Source organism: Anabrus simplex, chromosome 1 (genome assembly GCF_040414725.1).
Source record: "Anabrus simplex isolate iqAnaSimp1 chromosome 1, ASM4041472v1, whole genome shotgun sequence".
NCBI classification, from domain to species: Eukaryota; Metazoa; Arthropoda; class Insecta; order Orthoptera; family Tettigoniidae; genus Anabrus; species Anabrus simplex.
This window is the reverse complement of record NC_090265.1, coordinates 1,036,948,705-1,036,967,308: the sequence shown is the minus strand read 5'-3', so window position 1 is coordinate 1,036,967,308 and position 18,604 is coordinate 1,036,948,705. Positions and strand designations below refer to the sequence as shown.

Sequence of the window (18,604 nt, the reverse complement as noted above, 5' to 3'; positions counted from 1 at the left end):
TTTCAATAAATAATTCTATCACTTGCGGTGTTAACTATTCACCATCATCAAAAATGCTACCATTACATTATTCATATTATCGTGGGAATGATCTGAATTTCAATAAAAGTGTCCTGAATTCTAATATCAATGATCTGAATTATATTAAAAATTATCTGAGTTCGTTGGTGCTGAATAAAGTGAAGAAAATGAGAAATTGAATGATGTACTAAGTTTCTTGGTCCGATTGCCATTTAAAATACGGCTCCTAGCTTAATATTCGCTCTTATAGTATTTCAAATTAAAAACATCGATGATATCCTACGTAAATATCATATTATTTCCCTACTCTAGCTAGATAATTTCTTATGTAACGTATTCCAGCTCAATAAGCACACAGCCAATAAGCATTTATCATATATATACAGTAAAACCTCGTTAATTCGAAGTCGTTGGGACTCAAAAATCGGACTTCGAATTAACCGCCAATTCGCAATTCAGAAGTACCAACCCTTGCCGCGTTACTAAATATTCTAAGGCCCGTTACTGCATGCAGTTAACCTTGATTCACAGTTTATACCTTTCAAATGCTATGAAAAAAGAAATATTTCCAAAATTTATCCAAAAATGTGCATTTACAGTATTCAAATAATGCACTCGGATTTCTCACTGGTAAACGTAACCTCTCGCAACGAAAGAAAGAAAGAAAAAAAAAAGCACGATTCAAAGACGAGGAGAAATCTATGCTGGCTCCCATGTGCAAGTGCTTTATTAATTGGATTACTATACTGTATGCATTTTAGATGCTTTTTAATTACACAGAAAGTACCCGATGCCCTTAAAATCGAACTTTTCTATGACTATCCTTGTACGATTTCCCGCCATGGCACTTCTCTCGTATTTCAGAAATGTAAACACTTGCCGCGTCACAAAGTATTCTAAGACCCATTAATACATGCAATCACCTCTCGATTCACAGTTTAAACCTTTCAAATGCCATGGAAAAAAAAATCCGAAATGTATCCAACAAGGTGCATTTACAATGTTCAAATAATGCACTTGGATAAATCACTGACAAACATAACCTCACGCAACGAAAGAAAAAAAAATCGCACAATTCAAAAACGAGAATAAATTTTGCCGGTTCCCCTGTGCAAATGCATTATCTTTTTGGATTTCTGTACTGTTTGCATTTTTAGATGCTTTGTATTGGCATGGAAAGAGCCCGACGCCCTGAAAACGTAGCTTATGGAACTTTCCTATGACGTGGCGATAAAGTATCTCGCGCTCACGTGCATTTTCTCTTTGCTAAGACCCCCATCCCTCACCCTTGTACGATTTCCCGGCTGGCAATTTCTCCTTTAAAACCATAAGACCGTTTGGGCTCGCATTGAAATAAAGCAATGCAGTTTTACCGGCAATGACAATATTGTTCGGTGCCTACGAATTTATTATATGAGCCACGATTTTTCGTCAACTGTCGGCATCGCCAGTGTTCGCGGATTCTGTTTTCCCGCACACTGCCTGTTGCGTGATATTACGGCGTTCTTTAAAAGGTTGAATACAAAAGAATTCCGATTTCATTCATCTTAGCAATCATGAAGCGCACTGTAGACGCACCGAAGTGAGTGTAAGTGCGGAAAGTACCCCTCCACGTTCCGGAACGCCTATTATGAAGCGGAGCGGATAAATTTCGAGTTGAAATTACTCTGTAACATACTATTGTTTTAAAATGTAAAGGCAGTTTCGAATTAAAAGTCTGAATTTCGGTAATGGGGCCGACATTGTACTTCGAATTACGAATTATCCGTATTTCGAATTAAACAATTCAAAAAACATGCAAAACTGTATCTCATGTTTCCGGGAACGAGAGCTTCTTCGAATTAGGCGGGATTTTGAATTAACCGATTTCGAATTATCGTGGTTGTACTGTATATATGCAAGTGCCTTCATTATGATATCTCAATATTATATTATCATACTGGTTACATACTAGTTTCATCTTCCATGCAATCAACATTCATTCAGAATACGACATAATCATGCATAAATCTACCCATCACTAGTTGTTACTACTGTCAAACCACTCTCAAACTTCATCTAAATATATATAATTTTACTATCCATACCTTGCTATAGTTCTTCCCTGGGGCATATTTCCTTTCCGTAGTTGCTATACTTGTGCCCTTATATCGCACATTATTTATATCATATACGTCTCATTTCTTATTAATCTGCGCAATATTTCACTTAAAACATCACGTACACTTCCATTATTTCATCTATAACCTTCATTTCAACCTATATTTAACTTATTCAACATCTACCATTAACGCGTTTAACCTCCAATATTCATTAAATATAACGAGACGTGACATTCTTTTAGCGCAGAATTCATTTCTTATAACACGACTTATCATACAATTCAACACATAACCCCAAATACGGTATCTACTCTTCCAATATAATCATTCAGCAAAGAGTATGGTAACTTAAACTAAACAATTCAAAACATGCGTCCCTCTATGACGTAATCTGGGTTCGGATGATACTATATCATTCATGGATCTTTTTAGCTAACCGGGATTCTTTGCAAATATCTGTTACACTATGTCACTTTTAAAATCGTATTCTCACTCCTCTGCTTAAGATAATATAGTAAATACGTAACCATTATATCACGAGATATCGTCTTAAGTTCACACTGACTTAATATATGTTAATACCATCTTAAATATTTCACGCTGCACTTCCTTATATTAATTGCACACTCAATTATTTCACGCTTAGGCTATTCAGTTCTATTGCATATACTGGTAATACCTTACATAAGAAATTATACTACTTATTACTATTACTTAGCTCGCCATTCAATATCTCAGGCCTTAGTTGCTCTTCTTCAACTGCTCCACGGTCTGGTCACAGGCCTTGGATCGAGAATTGGACGGGTCCTTCATCTCTGGTAGCTCGAGTTGAGTGACCTCCTCCTCTCGGGTCGGGTGGTTTTAATTGCCAGGACGACATCTCTCTCCAGGTTTGTCTATGCCGATTTAGCAAGCCATCATTTCCTCAGGAATACTGTAGATAATATACATCAATTCTGAAACATATGTATTCATCATGGTTCTGTGAAGTCTTAGTATTTATCGTTGATAACTGTATATATATTTGCTAGCCTTCCTCTGCAGAAATATTTTCTTATTCCTTGAGGCCAGTAGAAGATTATTTGCTTCGTCTAATCGTATATTCAAAGTTAGCTTATTTTCCTTTGTGAAGTATAATTTTTTACAATGATCGCCTCTTTATTTACGATATCGTTGCTATTATTTTCTCCTGTTGTAGTTCAATCTCCAGCTCTCGCGTCTCGGTCAACCTTTTGCTTCAAGACGATTAGCGTACAAGTATCTGGACAAACTTTTCTGAATTTCCGGGGTTTATATCCTCCTTACTGTATTTCAGGGTTTAGCACTTCGTTTCCTTCAATATTACCGTCGTCTCAACTTAAAATTCTCGTTAGAAACTATCAATCTTGCTTAATTCTTGAGAGCTATGTTCAGCACGTCTTGCCATTATGAAGTCAATTTTTTAAGTAAGTTTTTATAATAATCCGTTCGATCCTTCTTATAAAAAAAAAAAAAAAACAATTCAGTCGATTCTACTCTGTTGTACCTTGCCTTCATAGTGGTAGGTTTAAATCAGTCATGGCCTTCTAACATACATAAATATCGATACTCTGCTACATATTCCTTTGCCTTGGCTGGTCTCCACCTTCCGTAGGCGCCATTTTGGAATACGTCCAGTAAATGCATTGGGTACACTATGAACAATCTCTCACGTTTGTCCTCTTGTTGTTGCAAACTCCAGTGTAAAATTTTCAGCAGCATAATTCACTTCACGCATGAATGGTTGGACTACGTACTGACAATAAACCGATTTGTTTAGCTACTGACCGTACTTACTCAGTCAAGTCTGTCACAAGAAGCAGCCACGTCTCTTCCCTTCTCGCCCCTCTTCTGCATTCCACTAGTATATTAGCTGTCAATCAACATGCAATAGGTCTATCAGCAGGCTTTGTCTTAAGTTTCAAATGGCAAATTGATTTGAGGCAGTTATAAAACATGTACTACAGCAATGACTGACAACAGTCATGAACAATGAAACTGATGCATCTCACGTTTCCTCCAGGATTAAAGTTGTTGCTTGTGACAGTCTGTATGCAAATTACAAGATTCTAACTCAGGCCCTTAAGATGTAATAACTGGTGCTCACAATAACCTGGTGTTCTGTATATTAATAATGGTGGTTACAATAACTTTTTATGTTGTATTTATTCTCTAGATTCATTTGACGCTTACGATACTTTGCCAACATGTGAGTGGAGTCTCACATATAAACATCGTAACCTCAATTTTGACAAAAATGCTGCTTACGATACTGTGCCTTTCCAGGGATGATATGCTGCTGGAAGGGCAGTTGTGGAAATGCATGTCATTAGAAAATATAGGACTGGAAAATTATATGAGGGATAGTTGGATAAAGAAGCAAGATTATGATGGAAAACTGAATTTACAGAAAAGATGAACAAATTTAGCAGGTTACACAGGGATGAAAGAAATTGGTTTAAAATAATGAAATATATAGAAAAAATTACATTTCCCATTTCAAAGTAATAGTCATACAAACTGCAACAAATCTATTGTGACTAGACACTTGTTCAGAGCAGTTCCAAATGAGAAGCAATTCCCACCTCCTCCCACGATGACCACTTGGGATTCATCTTCTACTTGTTCAGATGAATGGTTGTGAAGCAGAACAGGATTCTCAACATTTTGTGCCTAAAACCAAAAATAAGAGTTATGCGAGTTATTCTGACATATTTATCCCTTCTTAATTCAAAATGAAGACAAAGTAATATAGACTACCATACATAGCTGGAAAGTTCTACACTGTATATGCTTGGAAATGGATTTTGGTTGTAATTCTGGTATTGTAGAATTTTTATAGGCAATCTAAATTTGGAAAATTATACTACTATTGTTTGAAGTACTACTCTCACACAATTTCATGCCTACCAAGGAAACAGGAATAGGATTGTCTCTGTTTATTCACCATTTGAAGTTACAGATGGGAAAGAAATAGACAAGTTTAGTCAACAGCAAATGAGTGATCTCAGTGCAAGAATTGGAGACAGAATTGAAGGGAAAAAGAAGGGAATGGGTGACAATGCGGAAGATATATGAGCCTGTATGTCGTGCTCATGCCAACAATACAGCAAAATTGTTTGATAAATCACCAATATACAGTAAAACGCTGTTAATGTGCCATACTCGCATTGCACCATGAAGTACTTGCAAACAGATCTGTTTGTATGCTAAACACATGAGAAACCTTGTTACTCTACTTAATCACTTAGTGTCAACATACAGTAAGGGTATGTCATGTTAATGTTACAAGACATGGCCAGTGAGATTTGCTGGAAATGCTATAGAACTGACAACAGTGGCTATCAAGGGCAGGTATGCAGTGGTTTGAACCACCTCCTCTACTGCAGGCAGGAGAGCAAGCCTTCTGTTCCAAACTTCAAACTTTCTGAATTCCTGTTTGCTGCCAAGGTTACAGGTTTATTTATGATTTAAAATGAGTGAAGAGTTGCAAGAATAAAGGTTTAAAGTATAGCACATGAGGATGGAAAGGGTATTACTGTATTAGTGTGCTACCGTAATTTTAAAAAAGTCTCTCTTACTTAGCAAAATAATAAAATTCCCTTTCAATAAAGTCTCTGTTATCTTGCAATAATAGATTTTAGGTAGAGATATTTAACGTCACATTTAAAATTTGCTTTGGTGCCACACTTGCTTTGTATCATAAAATATTATTCAACGGATGGTGGCACTGCATTGGGGGATGACTGTATTAGAATGATAGCCCTCATAATGTTATATTTCATTGTAATGGCAAATGTTGTAAGCAAAAAGGACATGACAAGCACCAACTGTCTGGGTGTACGATTAGCTGAGAATATATTTGTAACAAGGGAGAGGACGTTGTAGCTATTATCCAAGCAGAATGTAACCTCGAGGGGCTATTTTGATGTAAGAGGGAAACCCTGTGGAGAACTATGGGACAGGAGCATTTTGTTACCCAGCGCAAGGGTAGCGAGTAGGCATGGTCATTATTGGTGGAGACTGCAGAAAGAGTAATTTTTATGAAGCCAAAATGATGTGAAAAATGAAGTCCAATGAGGTGAAAGAATCATACTATAATGTAAATGTGATTGGACCAGGATATAATTAGTGCCCTGATCGAGCAAGTAGATGAGAAGAGGATGTCAGTTAATAAAATAGGTGACAGCAGGCAAGAGAGCGTCTTTTCTTGTATATGTTTTGATCATCGAGTGTCTTAAGTCTGTGGAGGCTTGGAGAGAGACTTCAGTCTTTGTTTTAGTAAGCACTGGTTAGATGCAGGAACTTCGTTTCGAGAGAAGTCTTTGTCATGTGAGTTGTAGAACATTTAACTCAGGAGTTGTGAATTTAATTGTGAGAGGCAGAACTACAGTATGACTTTGTTCAGAGATTGCAGAACATGTAATGTCTTTGTCAGCAAGAAATCATATAGTCAGTTATAAATGAACATTTTGAACTTTGTTTATCCAGTCTTAAGGAGAGTAGAGATATTAAGAATTCAAATATATTTTATGAGGAGATTGGAATTTGGTAATCATTGAAATTTTGTGATGTGTTCAGTTGTAAATCACGCTACGGAAATAACTCAAATACTTTTGAGACAGCTATTTAAGAAGCAGAGATTCATCTTATGTAACTGAGCAAACTTGTTGGGAGACAAGGGATGAACTAGGTCATTAAGCCAGGTGATAACCGAATAGTAGGCAGGCGAACTAACTCGTGTGTTCAGACGGTTGTAGCATATACCTGGTATCATATCAGCCGTAGAAACAATTGTGTTTGATGCTCGTGTGAGCTGACGTAAATCAAGAAAGAAGGCAGCAAGGGACGCGAGTTGCTGCTCAAATTTGGAGAAGTTAATCAGCATAGTCGAGGTAATGCTGAACTACAAAGAATTTAGTACTCAATTCAATTTATTTAAGAATGTACGCTTACAAAATTCTTCAGGGGATAGGATAATTTCTTAGGTTAATATCTCCAAGTTGTAAATTTCATTTTCATTAATATACAGGATGTACCAAAACTCAACGGCAAAAAATTTAGGAATGGATTCCTCACTTGGAGAGAAGAAAGGAAGGTTATAACAACATGGGTCCGGAAAAGTATACTTACAGATTTATTCAAACTTTTGTACATTTACACCATATATCTGTAACAGCAGCTGAAACAATTTGAGCCTGTATCAGAGGAAATGTTCAAAGTGACTACCTTCAGCTTGAATACAAGCCTCTGCTCATCACCACATGGAGTTACGCACGCGATCAAAAATGCCTGGTGTAATGCGTACTGTCTGAGAGGTTGTCACAATGTGCTCACATAAAGTTGCTTCATCATGAACAGGAGTCGCATACGAGAGACTTAACGTGTCCCCAGAGGTAAAAATCCATGGGGTTCAAGTCAGGAGAGTGTGGTGGTGGCCAAGCAATCAGTCCTCCTCTACCTATCCAGCACTCAGGAAAATGGGTATTCAGGTACCTGCGGGCAGCAGACTGAATTGTGCGAGAGCACCATTGTGCATGAAAAACATTTGTCTACGGGATGCAAGTGGCATATCTTCCAAGTACTCAGGCAATGCAATACGCAAGAAATTCATGTAGTTCTGTCCAGTAAGCCTATTCGGAAGAATGTAGGGTTTCAACAAGTAATTGCCAACAATGCCTACCCAGATGTTAATGGCGAACCTCTGTTGATGAGACGGTTAGATGATTGCACGAGGACATGTAAATTATTACTAAAATTAATGTGTGTCACAAAGTTTGAATAAATATGTAAGTATACGTTTCCGGACCAATGTTGTTATAACCTTTTTTTTCTCCCTATGTGAGGAATCCATTCCTAAATTTTTGCCATCGAGTTTTGGTACACCCTATATATATTGTACCAGAAATGTCTATGGCCTGGAACATAGTTTTGGTTAGATAAATATTTGAAACAGGACGGCTCGAATGCACGTATAGAGTTCATGAGGTTACGGTACGGCATGGAGCTGCGAGCAGCGAGCGAGCTACGTCACCAGCTGCAAGCATGCGGATGATGCAACTATCAAGTGAACTTCACCTGATTCTCTCGAATGCGCCAGAAAGATTTTAATAACTTCTAAACCCTTTGAAGATATGGTATTCAGGTACCTGCGGGCAGCAGACTGAATTGTGCGAGAGCACCATTGTGCATGAAAAACATTTGTCTACGGGATGCAAGTGGCATATCTTCCAAGTACTCAGGCAATGCAATACGCAAAAAATTCATGTAGTTCTGTCCAGTAAGCCTATTCGGAAGAATGTAGGGTTTCAACAAGTAATTGCCAACAATGCCTACCCAGATGTTAATGGCGAACCTCTGTTGATGAGACGGTTAGATGATTGCACGAGGACATGTAAATTATTACTAAAATTAATGTGTGTCACAAAGTTTGAATAAATATGTAAGTATACGTTTCCGGACCAATGTTGTTATAACCTTTTTTTTCTCCCTATGTGAGGAATCCATTCCTAAATTTTTGCCATCGAGTTTTGGTACACCCTATATATATTGTACCAGAAATGTCTATGGCCTGGAACATAGTTTTGGTTAGATAAATATTTGAAACAGGACGGCTCGAATGCACGTATAGAGTTCATGAGGTTACGGTACGGCATGGAGCTGCGAGCAGCGAGCGAGCTACGTCACCAGCTGCAAGCATGCGGATGATGCAACTATCAAGTGAACTTCACCTGATTCTCTCGAATGCGCCAGAAAGATTTTAATAACTTCTAAACCCTTTGAAGATATTGAAAAATGACACACATCATCGTGTAGCTCATTATTTAAATGTTAATATGCTATAATTTCATGAAAATCGGTTCAGGGATTTTCGAGTTATTCAGCTACAAAGAAACTGCATTTTTTCCACAAGGAGAAGCAGCTGACCTCGACATTCCATATAAAAGGACAGGGTCCAGTGAGGTATAATCAGTTACAACTTGCAACTCACAGCTGACAGACCGTCGTGCTGATCTCCGTGTATGGGTCTACAAGAGTCAAACCCAGTAATTTTATCGCGTATTATCTTCGATACAATCTTCATTGTACTTGTAAAAATTGTATAATATTTTGGAAATTAGAAAATTTCCAGTGCTTTCAGATGAACTTAAACATTTTACGGTACTATTTCAGAACTTACAATATTTCTGCAATTCACAAACTTAGTATTTTTTGTGCTAGAAAGTGAATGACTTCACTTAACTTAGTCTTGTGCTAAAACTCAAACGTGATTTACTTTGAACTGTTATAGTGAATAACTGAGTGAACATTAAGGCTATTTTATGACAATTTAGCTGAATACTAACTTTATTCAGTGGAAATAATCCATAATATCCCTTTAATTCGTGTGTGACGAATATTTAGGGAAGTTTTAACTAAACCAGACTTGTGTTGCGAGTGAACTACATTTACACTTCATAGCATGATAGTCATTTGAACTCGTATTCAATTAGAATTCAAACATTTGTTATACATTGAACAAACTTTGAATTACATGTGTAAATAGTATAAACTGTGTACAATAAACTGTGTTTCGAACTGTGCTTCCAAGCAATAATTACTTTCTGCTAGCGACTTAACATTTTGATGCTCAGTAAAAATAGTGCCAACTTGATACTTGTCAGTTGAACTTTCTCGTGTTCGCAAAACTCATTAGTGACACCAGAAACCCTGACAGAGTGCCCTTTTCACCGTATCAACCTGATGTACGAGTTGACGTGGGATTTAACGTGGTACATTGCTGGAGATAGTACGTGGTACTATGGTGGACATCACAACATCAGTTGGAATGGAGTTCCAAATGCTGTTCGCTGAACCGTATTTTTCAGTTCCAGTTTCAAGACTATTCAGGTGATACAAGTGCCTTTACCAACAATCTTACAACAAAATCAACTTTTTCTCAAAGATTGAACTTTAGACAGTGATTTCTTCATTTTCAACGAACTATCATTGCTGATTAGAAGTCACATAATTCACAAAATATTTCCAAGTGTTGAACAGTACTTGTAAAATAGAACACAACACTAGACTTTGTGAAAAGATTAATTTTATGTTCTTTTACATTCTCAAGTGTTAACTTTATAAAGACTGAAGGAATTTTTAAGTGATAACATTCTAGAAAGACTATAGGATTATTCATTCTCAAAGTGAAGTGATATTTATTTTACATAATATTTTGCGTTATTTATCAAGACGAACTCTATGAACTTGATGAAAGGAATTATTAATTTTGAATTTCATTTATTACAAACATTCACTGAAAATTCATGATAACATTAAATTCAACAGAAGATATTTAAATTTGATTTTCTATTTTCAAATTCGAAATAATAGAGGAATTATTCATACTATCCACAAGCTGAAATAAACTTAAAATTTTGAAGTATCATCTATTATTTCGCACTGTGAATACCTTTCTCTGTACCTGCTCCTAAGAACTGAACACCCCTTGGTTAAGTCTCATGCCCCTTTTCCTTTGACTTTTCCTGGTACAATATACATATATAAAGCAGAACGTCCGTCCTTCCATTCCTTATACAAAATCATACCATTCCACTTAACTTTTAGGACCCTACGAATAACCCCATCTACAATAAATTTTAATGGCCCTCTCCATTCCCCAGATTTAGGCCCTTGGGCACATTAATATAAGCTAATATAGGCAAAATATAGAGTTTTCGTACAAGGACGAGACAAAGCTCATTTTAAGCCTCACAACGGAAAGAAAAAAACTCTGTAAGGCCCTGGGCCCCCAAAACCACTATAGGACTCAGATGAAGAAATGACCAGCCGTAATCATGGCAATGTCAGTTCAAGGATTCTACAGTAGAATGCAGGCCTGGTGTTTGAAGTAGGCACATGCATAAATGTAGGCTAGGCCAAGGAGTGATTCTGCTATACATATAACTGTCTGTAAAAAAAAAAAAAAAAAAAAAAAAAGCACTCTGCGGGTAAGCCACCTCCAGGGGTAGAGGTGGGGAGAGAGTGGCATATGAAAATGATCAAAAATAGTGTAGAATCATACGTTTCGGGGTCGCTGAGATAAATAGTGACACTCCCCATGTCGTTTAAGTCTAAGTTCAACCCTCCATTGACATCGGGGGTGAGAAGGGGTGAAAAATAAAATATCCTAAATAACCGAGATTACAGATGAATGTGTGTATGTTCCAACAGAGCTTTCAACCAAACCTAGTATATATATGGCTTACTATCTGAAAAAATTACTGTGGAGGCAGGACACCCCTAACACTGTGACACTGGATGCCGTTTAAGTCATAGTTCAGACCCAGTCAGAATGGAGGTTGAGAAGGGGTGAAGAAGAATGTCCAGATAGGCCGAGATTATGGATGTGTGTGTTATATTCCAGCATAGCTTGTCAACTAAACTTGGTGAACCCCTGACTTACTATACTATCTGGAAAAAAATTATGTGGAGGTAAGACACCCCTAGCACCCCTACAAGAGGGAATGACATTAAAAATAATTGAAAACAACAAATATTACTGTCGAATCCATAGTTTTCGGGGTTGCTTAGATGAATACTGACACTCTGGATGCCTTTAATTTGAAGGTCATCCTCCATCGGCAAGGTGGTGAGAAGGTGTCATAAAAGAAAATGTTCGAAATGTCCGAGATTATAGATTATAAGCATGTTCCAGAACAGCTCTCAACCAAACTTGGTACTGATATGAATTACTCTCTTGAATACATACTGTAGGGATAAGACACCCTAGGAGAGGGGTTGACAAGTAAAATAATAAAAAAGGCCAATATTAGTGCCGATTCCATAGTTTTCAGCATCAATGAGATGAATAGTGATACTACGGATGTCGTTTAAGCCCAACTTCGGCACCCATTGGCATGGCGATTCCGAAGGAGTGAAAAAGAAAATGTCCAAATTGACCAAGATTAGTGTTGATTACACAGTTTTCAGGGCCCTTGGGTGATTAGTGACAGTCCCAGTGACAGTTGGAATAATGTACATCGTATGTATAATGTGACGCGTAAATACATTACGTTATAACTTACTCTATTATTTGTCGAAAGGATCAACTACTTCCCAGACAATCTGGGCTGCCACAAGGAAATACTTTAATGGGAAACTAAATAATTTTGAACTAAATTGCAAAATTATACACATAACAATATTTTTAAATCTACGAAAGAGTTCATAAACTATCAATCAATGTCATGATTAAGAAAATTTGAAAAAATCACTTCAAACAGGTAATACAAATCCTAAAAGCAAAAGGTGTGAAAGAGAAAATGACCAAAATGACAAGATTGTAGATGTATGTGTGTACAGAATCTTCCAGAATAGCTGTCAACCAAACTTTGTATAAATACGAATTACTATCTCAAAAAGATACTGGAGGGGTAAGACACCCCTAGCAATTCTAGGGTTGGGAATGACGTAAAAGAATAATAAAAAATGACCAATATTAGCACTGAATCAATAGTTTCTGCAGTCACTGAGATGTATTGTGACACTCTGGATGCTGCTTAAGTACCAGCTCAGCTGCATAGGCATGGTGGGAAGTGGTGGTGATGAAAATGTCCAACCTGACTGAGATTAGTTTAATTAACAAGAAACAAAATAATCTATAATTAAAACTTGAAATTAAGCATATAATTACAACTCTTAAAACTACAAAATAGTCCTTAAAATATCAGGCAACATCATAATAAAGAAATCTACAAAAGTTTGCTTCACACATAATTAACAAGTAATAAAATACCTAAAAGTAATCCATAAAGTGCCCGGGCAGCTTCAGGTAATATATCTAGTTGTAAATAAAACAAAGTAATCATGACCGGTCCACGTGGTCATTTTGTTGTTTTGAAAACCAAGATTAAGTTTAATTTTATTTAAATATCTTTCTTTGTTGATTGTTTTGCTTTGTTTGTCGAGATGGTATGACATCTTGGGATAATGTAAACATTAAGGGAATTTACTCAAGTAATATGATTAATTGTAAATTCAGTAAAGTAATAATGGGAAACAGGAGGGCAAAACATGCAGTCAGATTTTACCATGCATGTGAATGAATGTGTGGGTATTAGATCCAAGAGGGATCTTGTGTTCGATGCCAGTTTAGGGTCATCGAAAATCTATGTAAATAGAGTAGTGTGATTGTGCATATTATATTGTGTGAAGTTTAGTTTGATGAAATAGACGGTGTCCTCGTCTGAGTTCCATTGTGTAAATATGTTTTTCTGAAGTGATGAATGATGTCGGTGTTATTATAAATCTCTTGTGTGGAGGGATATTTTGTAGACTGGTAGATGTGCATTGAAGCTGCAAATTATTTAGTGTGTAATTAATTTTCAAAGCCATCATTTAAATTTGTATTATTTGAATTTGTCCAGTAATGTTAGAGTTAAGAGCCAGTAAATTTCTTGATTTATTGTGCAAATTGAACAAGCAACGGAACAATTTTGGTCATCAGATTTTAATTATAATCAAAGTAAATTGCTTGTTATTTGATATTGTCTAATGCTAATGGATGTGGTTATGATCTTCGTGATATATTCAAAATTATTATTGGAAGAATCGGATATTGTGAGTTTGTTATCAATTTATAATCGTGTAAACAAAATTTAGGAAGTGGAGATTATTTGATTCAGTGATGCATGTGGAAGTTTGTTCTTCGATTACAGGTCAGCGTAATGAGCGCATATACTGTTGTGTAGCAATTTATTTTGCAGCATTGTCAATTGTGGTTGGACCTGTGTGGGCCAGTGTCACTTAGTTGTTTGGGAATTGGAATCTCAGAGTTATATAGCTGTGTGGAAGGACTGTAGGAATTCATTATTTATTTTCCGTTGAGGCTTATTTCTGACGTCGAATTATTTGGCTACAGAGGAAAGTTATTGTTTAGTGCGGCCTACTGTTTATATTTTTTACCTATGTCCCTAGAGGTTGTTTCATTATTTTTTCTACAATCTGCTTTACGTCGCACCGACACAGATAGGTCATATGGGGACATTGGGGTAGGAAAGGGCTAGAAATGGAAGTGACCATGAGCTTAAGTAAGGTACAACCCCAGCATTCGTTATTTAAAGTAGGACATAAGCCCTTTTGCTTTCTCAGGTACAGAAATGTAGGATTGGATTACAGTGTGTGTACATTTATTTTATCTCGAGTGCCACGTCTATTTATTTCAGGAAACAATGTCGAATCAGCGGGTGAAATAGAATATTTTCCTTTTTTTTATGATGGGAATGTGAGACCTTTGTTGGTGTGAAAGTGTTGCATGTTTACAATGTTTCATTCATGTGTGTATTTTATTGTATGTGGTCCAAATCCACAAGGTGATTTATGTCTGTTTGTTTACTCCTGCGGGAGTTGTGAATAGTGTACTCGCTGACCCACTTAGGTTGTTACTGTATGTTATTCTTAGCAGTAGGATTTTCCCTGGGATGATTACCTAGGCTAGGTTAGTATTCTACTGCTCTGTCAGATGCAGATATGGAATAATGATTATTCATTCTAAGGGCAAAATATCATAAACAGTGCTCAGCTGTATCAAATACTGTATTGTGTTAATGATTTAAGCCTTACCTAATCATTAAATGTGTGTGGTGGGAATAACACTAATATTTCAAACAACTTGTCAATATTGATTGTTTCTTATGACCATATTTATACTCTATTTTCACCAGTAAAGAAAATACTAACAAGAACCGTCAAAGCACCCAAGAACTGTCAAAGCACATAACATTTCCTCCCATCTTGAAATTGTTTATGCAATTTCAACACAATAATAAGTTTGCAGAAATCACGTTATTTAGTTAATTCCTGAGCATCACAGTTTACTTCTAAGGGATATAGGCGGTGGACTGGTCGCACCAATATCAGATCTGCTGTCTTCAGTTTGGCAACTCTGATGACACAATCTCTTCCTGGAATCAAAGTCAGAATTCAAGCAAGGGCACATTAAACATTTTTTTTTCTTTTTTTTTTTTTCGTCCGACTCTAATAGGACATCTCCTTCTTTCAGGATGATCTGCTCTTCTCTAGGTCACTGGATCAACAGGGTAAGATATTCTTTATGAAATCGTTGTCACAATTCTTTCAGCAGATACTGTCAAAATCGTAGTCTTTGTTGGAACTTATTATTTTCCAACTTGTCGATGTCTGAAAGTCAGACTTCTCTTATTTCTTGGAGGAACACTGCTGGCGTGAGATGAGTCAAGTCCTCTGGGTTTTCAGATACATATGTTAAGGGTCTATTGTTTATAACCGATTCAACATCACACAATGTTGTATGTAATTCATCGTAAGTGAGGACAGCTTTTCCTAGTATTCTCTTCAGTAGGTCTTTTATGGATCACACTAGACGCTCCCACCATCCTCCCCACCAACTTGCAGTGGAAGGGTTCAATTTCCACTCAATTCCTTGAACTCATATTCAAGCTGTATCTTCTGAATGTCTTGAGCTCTCAGAGCGTTACGGGCTCCAATGAAATTAGTCCCATTATCTGAAAAATTAATGGAAGGGCGACCTCGTCTGGCTATGAAACACCACATAGTCTGCAGAAATCCTTCTGTACTGAGATTTGATGTCAATTCTAAATGAACAGCTCTGTACACAGCACATGTGTATATAACGATCCACGCCTTTTCTTACGTTTTTAGTAACAGTAGCCCTGAAAGATCAACATCTGTAATTTCAAAGGGGGATGCATCTTTTATGCGGTCAACTGGTAATGGCACAGTGTCCGTCTCTACTTGTTTAGCATTTTTCCGTCTACACTGAACTCATTTAGACAGAAAGCTTCTTATGGTTCTCCTACTCTGTATTATCCAGAACTTCATTTGAAGCTGTCATATAAAACTGTATACCTGCATGAGTATGTAAACGATGCTGTTCTTTGATAAGTGCATCAATTACCTTATGTTTCCTAGGGAGCAACAGTGGATAACGGAAACATAAAAAGTCTTCAGGCATAACGATTTTTGTCTTGACACGTATAAGACCTGCTTCATCTCTAACAATCTGGATGCCCTCAATGTTGTTACTGTTTTAAGAGAAGGATTCCAACTGCACACTGTAAATCAAAGTCAATTCGGCTTGTTTTAATTCCTAAAATGAGAGGGGATCAAAGATTTTTGAGGTATCTCTTTTTGTATTATTTGTAAATCTCTTATTCCAACCTATAACGTTCACCATCTGTGAAAATATGTAACTCCTGAATATTTCCAAGTTTATTTCTCGACTGCTTTTCTCTTCTCAACGGCTATTACATTTTCAATTGTTTCAACTTCGCCAGTGTTACAAGGCCATTCTTCTTTAGGAAATCTTAGCCATTCAGGGGCCTCTCACCATTTTGACATTAGTAGTTCAGAAGGATAACAACCACATGATGCTAAGTCTGCAGGATTATGTACACTAGGAATATGTCTCCATTTCTCAGGTCTAGTCAGTTTGTCGATTTCTTGTACCCTGTTTCCTACAAATCTTTTCCAGTTCTAATTTCTACCTATCGAAGCTAGTGCTGTAGTGGAATCTGGCCAAAATATTCCTTTTTATCTTCTATAGATAGTGCTTTCCTTACTAAAGCAGCAAGCCGACTTCCATTCAAGCAACCCAACCGTGGTATTGTTACAGCTTTCAATGGAGTAACACGTGCCTTGGCCACCATTAATTGTATTACTACTCCTTCATTCGTTTGGGTTCTCACTTACGTAACAGCTGCATATGCATGTCAACTAGCATCTGTGAATGTATGCAGCTCGAGATGAAGAAGCAAGGGATTCCCTTCTAAGTACCTCGAAGAGAAATGGAGAGGGTCATTATGTGGTAAGACTGCCATGGGCTGTTGATGACCATACTTTTACAGGATCCAAAATACCAATAGTTTCAAGATCCCATAACCATGCAATACATCCATCATTGCAAGTCATTGTTATGGTAAGGTTGGTCATATTAGTTTCAGATAGTTCGTTAAACCTCTCGCCTCCTAGCGTCCACCCAAATTTGATTTCTACAGTAGTAAGTCCATTTGATAGTGGAACAATTTTCCCTGTTAGAATATCTGCGTAGACATCCATCCCTATGAGTAACTCAATCTCAGGGCAGCTTTCTCCAAAGTCATTGATCCTTATCTTTTCCTTCAGTTCTTCCATCAGTACTATAGAACTCTTTAATATCTGCGGGATGAACTGACAAATTTTTTCGGTATCTTTCACTTGGATTTCACAAAGGTACTGGCCTCCCATCTTCTGTACTTTCAAGTTATACTTCAGATGTCTTAGTTTTGTTGTCTGGCTGCCTCCGAAAAGAACATGAGTAACTGACTCTTCAGCAACAGCTTTCAACCCCGGACCTTCTACTGTCCGCTTGAGTAAGCAGGAATGTTGAGAACCACAGTCCAGATATGCTCTAATTGTCTTGGTTTTGCATTTTCCATATACAGTGACCATCAGAGTCCAAAGTACTACCTTGTCAGTGCATATACAATTAGCCATGCCTGAGGTAATGGCAACTTTCTCTGTCATTAACTTCTCTGATGCACCATTTTCAGATATATCTTTTTTACAAAGAGCTAGGGACACATCACCGTAAGATGTTTTTGGTGGCAGATAAAACATTTCACCTTTGCCTTGCAATTAATAGCCATATGATTCAGCCTAAAACAGTTAAAACAACATTTCTTCTCCTTGGCCTTGCTTTTTCCATATGCCAATGTCATAGAATGAGTGGAAAAGCATTCCTTATTCAGGTGGTTTTTCTTGCAGAAGATACATTCTTCCAAGCTGCTGTCATGACAGGTTGCTACAGAAGGAATTCTGGCACATTTCTTCATCTGTTTCTCTCTCCCCTTGGAATTTCTGATACAATTTTCCTGTCTTTCTTTCACTGAAGTTTTCTTGAATTGAGATTGGGCTAACATGATTTGTTATTCACTTCGGAAATTCATTCTAACAAATTTCATTAGACAGTCAAGCCATGTTTGCAAACTGTTTTCTTGGGTTTCTGCTGTTCTATAACTTGAGTTTCTCTGCCACGCTCGCAAAGCTTCTTCAGGGAGACTCGATTCAGTAAGGGGGAACAACCACATACTTGGATCTGCAGAATCAAGCTCTAGCGTCTTCAGCGATCGAAGCTGAGATTCCAACTTGATCATCAATGTCGACAGCGGCAGCTTCTTATTGCTTGTTGCATTTGAAATAGCTAACTTGAGTAGTATCCTCACATACACTTGCAGGAGTAAATCCTTTCTCCCAAAACGTTCGGCCAGTGCTTCAATTGCCTTGAAGTTCTCTGCTGTTTGAGGATAACTTACAACAATTTCTCTTACCTTGGTTGCAGGTTCCATAGCTTAGAGCAGATAGTGAAATGTGTCACTTCCATGCAGAGTCTTATCTTCATTAATTTTCTTGAATTGAAACCAGAAATCAAGCCACTCTTTTAAATC

At 37.1% G+C, this 18,604-nt stretch overlaps 1 protein-coding gene across 1 annotated transcript in view; it reads right to left on the bottom strand.

The window, feature by feature from the left end:
- Nucleotides 1-4,613: 4,613 nt before the first annotated feature.
- LOC136857928 (tRNA wybutosine-synthesizing protein 4) overlaps nt 4,614-18,604 on the bottom strand; it is a 157,023-nt gene continuing 143,032 nt past the window's right edge. The window contains exon 8 of the mRNA XM_067137025.2: nt 4,614-4,814. Within this exon, the coding sequence (XP_066993126.2) occupies nt 4,653-4,814 (162 nt within the window). The 3' untranslated portion in view covers nt 4,614-4,652. The remainder of the gene's footprint in view (nt 4,815-18,604) is intronic.